Source organism: Anneissia japonica, unplaced genomic scaffold (assembly GCF_011630105.1).
Source record: "Anneissia japonica isolate Jap-2015-1 unplaced genomic scaffold, ASM1163010v1 scaffold1065_len1792383_cov172, whole genome shotgun sequence".
Classification (NCBI taxonomy): Eukaryota; Metazoa; Echinodermata; class Crinoidea; order Comatulida; family Comatulidae; genus Anneissia; species Anneissia japonica.
In genome coordinates, this window is record NW_022684135.1 from 989,531 (window position 1) to 996,787 (window position 7,257).

General features: G+C 32.8%; 1 protein-coding gene across 1 annotated transcript; it reads left to right on the forward strand.

Annotated features, from left to right (window-relative positions):
- Window positions 1–2,287: 2,287 nt before the first annotated feature.
- On the forward strand, window positions 2,288–3,378 carry LOC117103434. Its single transcript, XM_033243993.1, has 2 exons — window positions 2,288–2,854; window positions 3,109–3,378. The coding sequence occupies exons 1-2, from the start codon at window positions 2,435–2,437 to the stop codon at window positions 3,226–3,228; spliced, it is 540 nt and encodes a 179-aa protein (XP_033099884.1). The 5' UTR covers window positions 2,288–2,434; the 3' UTR covers window positions 3,229–3,378.
- The last annotated feature ends 3,879 nt before the right edge of the window (window positions 3,379–7,257 follow it).

The following is a 7,257-nucleotide window of genomic DNA, read 5'->3' on the forward strand; positions in this document are numbered from 1 at the left end:
TGATTGTGAATGTTACATCACCAGGAATGCAGCAACTGAAATCTCTGAGGGTGTTAGACTGGCTTATACCAATTGTTGTCGACAACGTGTAATGATGAACAGTGATATTAAGACTTGAGAGGAAGGAGTTCATTGACTGAGAATTGATCCGTAGGCTGTAGATCATTTGGTAACGATGGACCTTGCTCTGTTACAGTCCTAATTTATTTTGCAAATGGCATATTTTTAATGAACCTGAGCATACATATGTTTGTTGCTAATCATGAAGACCAGCATAACACCAGCAAAATTAACCTAATTCAGTATTAAATGTACCAATTTCAATATGATTACAGAAAAAAATTCTATACAAAATAGAAAATAATTGATAATATGTCAATATTTTATGCACTTCCCACGGGGAGTTATGGTCAACTTCAGGAAGTAACTAAGGTTATTCACCCAGGTAGTTAATGAGTCTTAAACAGGTAGTTGATGAGTCAATGATGTGTCTTTAACCATCTTCTTGGAATCTATATAGCTCCTCCCCTTTGGTCCCATATATATATATATGAGAGAATGAAATTATTAGAGAGGAGGACACAGAAAAGGACACAGATAAGGAGATGTAGAGGAGACAGAGAAAGAGACCGAGATAGAAAGATAGAGAGTAAACGTTTTATGTTTACATTATAGAGTTCAGCACATTTTGTATATTTGATTGATTGTGATATACAATAAAACATTACAAGGAACTGCATAACTACTGAGTATAATTCGAGTTCTAACCTCTCTTGCGAGTCAACATAGACCCCAACACGACATTACCACCGTGTACTGGTGCATCTCACAGACCCTACCACATCCACTACAGTAATACACAGACCGGTGGTCTGGACTAGAATGAAAGATGAAAATATAAAAAAGATGCGTATAAGCAGTATATTATAATAAGTAACAGATTGAGTTTTTTCTTGGCATGCAAAGTATTGAACCTTTTTATCATATAATTTATTTCCTGTTGGTGACACAGACACAGAAAAAAACAAGAGTACTGTAGATCAACAAAGCAGGATTGCCTATATTTTATAAATAAAATAACAGTTGAGAGGCTCTCCAGATTGAAATACTGAACTAAACAAACAAATTTAAAATTTAAAATTGCATGATAGAAACTAAAATGCAAAAAATGATTACACATAATGTAATACATAAATGTATAGGTAGTTACTTTTCACTGTGATAAATACAAATTACATAAAACTTCAAAACTTACCTAAGAATTGCTAAAAACTGAATCAACTAAAGTTATAATAATATGCATGGAAGATTGTTATTACTAATACTATTATTATTATTAACTATAATTTGTAATCTATTATTCATTTTTTGTTTAGTGACACCTCGGACATTCAACTTAACAGCATAAGGCTAAAAATTATTATTATTATTATTATTATCAATTCTCATATCCCATCTAACAGCAAGTAACTCACAAGGAATTATGCTTTATAAACTAAGTCTGCTTTTGAAGCTTAGGGAATGGAGTTAGTTGGAGTGGAGTTAGGGAATGGACTTATATAGTGCATATTGTAGACTAACCTCCGGTCACTGGATCAAGCACATGGAACAACACTCATGCCCCATAATGATGTAGCTGTAATCAGCGCATGGTTGTGTTTGAACCTACCAGGTGGGGAGAGACAACCGTAGATAAAGTGCCTTGCCCAAGGACACAAGCGGCTTGACCAGCGAGAGTTTCGAACCCTGATCTCAAGGTTGGGAGTCCAAGCCACAACTGATCCGCCAACCACTTGAATCTCTCTGGACCAGGCTACAATGGCTCATCAAGGAAAAAGATGTAAAAAAGAAAAGAAAGCAGAGAAATGAAAAATTAATAAAAAGAAAAAAAAGGGAAAAAAGAAAAAAAAAGAAAAAAAAGAAAACAAAAAAGAAAAAAAAAAGAAAAAAAAAAGAAAAAAAAGAAAAGAAAAAAAAAAAAAAAAAAAAAAAAAAAAAAAAAAAAAAAAAGAAAAAAAAAAGAAGAAGAAAAAAAGAAAAGAAAAAAGAAAAACAAAAGAAAAAAGGAAAAAAAAGAAAAAAGAAAAAAAAAGAAAAGAAAAGAAAAGAAAAAAGAAAAGAAAAGAAAAAAAAGAAAAGAAAATAAAAGAAAAAAAATGAAAAAAAGAAAAAAAGGGAAAAAATGAAGAGAAGAAAAAGAAAAAAAAAGAAAAGAGAAAGAGCAAAAGAGAAAAAAAAGAAAAAGGAAAAAGATAAAGAGATAGAAAAGAGAAAAAAAGAAAAAAGAATTTTGAAAATACTGATGAAACTATAGATAGCTTTCTATAGCTAGATTCTGATGATTCATTCTGTCATTATTTTTATGTGTATATTGTAACATTATTGTTCCTAATTTTACAGGCCCCATAATGATTCAGATTTTACAGAAATTAGCATGGAGGATGATGAATCTCACATGACAGGTGAATTTGACACAGTGGATGCGGAGACTGGCTTTTGGGATAAAACCAGCCTTGCGGCTGAAAACAAGGGGGAAGCCAACAACTTGAGGGATGGTGTCAGCCTTGCAGTTGGAAATGGCATAGAAAATGCAGTCAACCTTAAGAACGAAACTGGCTTGAATTATGAAGCCGACCTTGCTGACATTAGCATGGAGGATCCTGCCAACAATTTGAGGGATGGCGTTGGCCTTGCAGTTGGAATGGAAAATGAAGCCAACCTACAGAATAAAACTGGCATGAATGATGAAGCTGACCTTGCAGCTGACAATAGTGAAGATGAATCTAGTGCTGAGATTGAGTCTGGTATGGATAACGAGGCACAGAGAACAGCCTTATCACTCCGTTCATCTATGGTAATTCTTCAATTTCCTCTAAATTTACACCCACATCTACAATGTACTGATGATCATACTTGGCTAAAAATGAAATGTGTCTTAAGTCAAATTAATACAATTAAAATAGTGATAGTGAAACAGTTTAAAGAACATTGAAGTAGTTATTTGATCACATTATATTTATGTTATATGCATTTGTTTCTCCTGTGATACAGTGGTTATCCCAATGTCCTTATTTATAAATTTGTTTCCATGTTGCTTTTCCATGATAGGGAGATGCATACTTAGATGGTCCAAGTACTGATCCAGAAACTCTTGATGATTTTGGTCTTCTTCAAAGACCTTTCAGCTATATAACTGAGAATTTCAACCAAGAGCCTGAGGTATGTTAATTAGATTTTATGGTTACAATTTTTTATCTACCTGATACATAAGATTACAAATACTGTACTACTCCACACTCTGTGTTGGCAGATCTTGTTAAAGTATTTATGTGTACTGTGAGTAATAATTCAGTAAATAGCATAAATTACAAATATTAAAGTAATATTACGTAATTACATTAGAGGATCTGAGGGGGCAGGGGGTCCTGAACCACCCCCCCCCCTTGAAAAAAAAAAATTATCTGTGTACCATTACACACATAGGCTTATTTATTAATAATAATTTGATAAGAATGAGAAAAAAATTACCTAACCATTTACAAAAGGGGAAAACCTTGGATTTTTATTAAAAGGCACTTCAGAAGTCGGGAAAACTCATTTCTCGCCATCTAAGAACCAAAATTTTTCCAGGGAGGACCCCCGACCCCCGTTTTATTTGGGTTTTATTGAAAAAAGAATATGTATGCAGCGACTTAATTTTTGTTATGTACTGTACATACACACATAGTAGGGCTACTAGTATTTACAGTAATAGGCCTAAGAATGAGAAGTTTACCCGACCGTTTTCAAGCGGAGGAAAACCTTAAAATTTAAAGAACAAAGAAGCTTATGGATATCTACATCAATTTATTTATTCTGAATGCACTGAGAGTAAAATTGCAGAATCATTTCTAATGTTTTGTACATCCTCAACAAATCTGCCACTTGAACCAATATTAATTGATTTTAATGCATCAAATGGCCTGGCAAGAGCAGTTACTGTAAATACTTGTGGTAACTTGCTCCATTTGCCAACTACATATAAATCATATGCAGAATTTAAGGAAGAATTCATGAACACACTCACAAGTACTGAATCTTCCACATTTACTTCTATTTAAATATTTAATCATAAGTATTTTTTAGCTGATAAATTCAATTTTCTAAAATTTGAAATGTTGAGTGTTTCACAGCAGATTTAACGTTATTTAAATCTGCAGATCGTTACCAACATAGCTTATTACAACTGTAGCTTTGTGCTTAGTATGCTTTTAAACATGATTAAGAGTGTAAATAAGATTACATACATGTTGTAAAGACATTCAACTTTACTACTATTGTAGCTTATTTAACAAAAGCATTGTGTTTATTACAAACATAGTTCCTTGGGTATAAGACCGTCATCAACCTTTGAATAGTTTTCATGGTTAGGGATGTTATTGTTGCATATTTTAAACATGTGTATTAAGTCACTTCCCCAAAACTCTACTCTATTTAAAGTTTAAGGGATGGGCTTGCATTCATGGAACTATAGTAAATGTTGCAAATTATTGTATAGATGTCATAATCATGGGTGATGTGAATAAAATGCATGAAAATGATTACTTTTCTATTTGTTTTCCTTTTTACTGTGTATTTAGTGGGACACTTGGCCATAATATATAAACACGGCATATACTCCATCTGCCGGGCATTGCATTTGATCTGCTGTAGATATTGGTGCTCTATTAATACATATTGGTGCTCTATTAATACCGATTGTTGTTCAATTGCTTCTGTCATCACCACCACCAATAAAACCACTACCTCCAGCCCCATCCCCACCAGCTTCAAAGGGGAGACAGTTCTTAAGATTCTACCATAAAACTATCATCCAACATAGGGTTTCACAAAATGTTAAGGTTAAATTAAACTAAGTACATAAAGCTCTGGCATGTGATCTTAGCATGGTCTTACTTCAATAATTATTTTAGAAAATTATTTATTGAAATTGACATTAAAGCAAATTTGTGGTTTACAAAAATGTAAATACTACAATGATTTAGATATCGTTCATGCACTCGTTGCAACTACATGTCACACATTTGTAACCAGTGAGCGGGCTGTATGCAATTTATTCCTGTTAGCAAATTTTGTGTTCGAAAACTAGTCTTGTTGACTTTTGTGAACATTTCAAGCAACCTTTTCAATATTGTGTTCTTGGCTTATCAAGGTCGCCAAAGTACTCCAGTATTTCTACCATTAGTACAATAGTTTAGACAAACATATTTTCATCTTAAGCATTCTGATCAAAACAAAAAAACACATTTTTGCTCGGAGTGATTGATAAGTCAGGAATCTGTTCATACTTTCAAGTTGTATGTGATTATTACCTTTGATTTGCCCATATATGGATGTGACATGACATCACCATGCCCATATATGGATGTCAGAAATAAAAAATAAAAGAAATTGGACTAACCTACAATGAGACAAAATACATTGCCAGGGAGCGTGAAAACCAGAAGCACCATGGATCCAAAGACTTTCTGCAACAAGCAAGAACATGAAATGATGATGATATTAATTTGTGGCCTCTATATGGAGAATCCTGCTCTTCATACTTGTGGTAAAAGAATTATGCAAAAAATGAATACATAAATAAATAGAATTTATTTTAATTGAATAAGCATCATTCAGGGGATTGAAATGAGTATTGAGGTATCATTGCATATAATACTTTGACAAGGGTGGGTATTGGATAGGGGTGGGGTGATTGTCAAATGCTTAAGTGACGGTTACTCAATTTATACTTTTTTTTCTTTAGTGTATTGTATTCTGTTTAAAGTATGTTTTGGTTTTTTTTGGACGCACCTTTATCATGTAAAGTGTGCCACTGTTTCAAAAGTGTAGTTTCCCAATAAATTATTATTATTAGACACAGCAAAATTGAATTAATTTATGGGCTTTTGTATTACAATGTCAGAATTTTTTTTTCTGTTTGTGTTTGGAAGTTAGTAACTTATTTGATTTTTTAAAATGAGCTATACCAAGTTTTAATTGAATCCTTGAGGGTCTTTTTTTCATTTTAGTTTGGCAGAGAGTATGTCTTTATTGTCAGGTGAACTAGCGATCAACGATCCCTGCAAAGCCATAAATCACAAACACCCAACCTAAATCCATATATATTACATTAACTATGTCATCCAATATTAAGTACATTCCCAAGGTATGCTCTATGAGGTATATCAGTGTTTCCCCTTATGACCCAAGGACTGGAATTCATTTCTGGCTTATATATACAGTAAGCATTAAAAAAAAGTTTGTATTTATTGTGTGGCCACTATTTATTATCAGTGATACTAACATAAGGTCTACTGGATAAAAACAAACACCTGGTCTACCTAACCTTATGTTTAACTTTATAGATACTTAAGCTAGAGAGGGCGGGCTTGAGCACTCAAGCATTTCAAAGTTGTCACGGGTTGTGAAAATGGCGGACAGTGGAGAAGAAGACGACATGAATCACTCTAAAAATGTTTTCAGTTTTTCAAAGAAAAATTATCAGTGCAGGTATGACAATAAGGTTTTTTTTTATCTACAAAGTTCTAGGGATACTTTGCAGCATATATTATATTCAAATACTTGCTTATTATTACATTGTAACAAAATTATCATTAATTGTGGATGTGAACAACGATACAAAGGAGAACACGATTGTGTGACGCAGGAAGAATTCAAAAAATTTTAGACATAAGATCATGTTTGCTTTATAGACAAGTAAAGGACAAGTATGTTACAGGCCTATTAAAAAGTATAATGACCTGAAAATACATTATGATGTTTAGGCCTACATTATCAGGTGTATTATTGTGATCATGCATACAGGGAAGTCAAATTAACCAATGAAACGTCTTACTATTAACAGGGGCTCTATGACGGAACAGACCACTTCCAGGGGGATGTCGTAGATTTAAAGAGAGGCACAGATTGCCCACATTTTTGAAATTTATTGACAAAAAAAATTTATTAAAATTAAAGTCAGATTGTGATTTCTGGCCATCTTGAAGTGCCATAAGACATGCAATCTGGTAGTCTGGAAACTTCATCAGTAAAATTACAAGATAAGATAAACTTTATTGTCATGACCACAAAACAAGGTATACATGAAATTTGGAGTATGTATTATACTATCGTAAATAATATGGTATAAAAAATAAGAAACACAATGGATCAGTTGCACTTAAAAAATAAAATACATGAAAGACTATAATATGTCTAATGATCTTGTGATTTGTC

Coding starts and splice junctions, on each gene's coding strand:
- LOC117103434 (XM_033243993.1), top strand. CDS start 2,435: ATGGAGGATGATGAATCTCACATGACAGGTGAATTTGACACAGTGGAT. Junction 2,855..3,108: donor TATCACTCCGTTCATCTATG/GTAATTCTTCAA, acceptor TTTCCATGATAG/GGAGATGCATACTTAGATGG.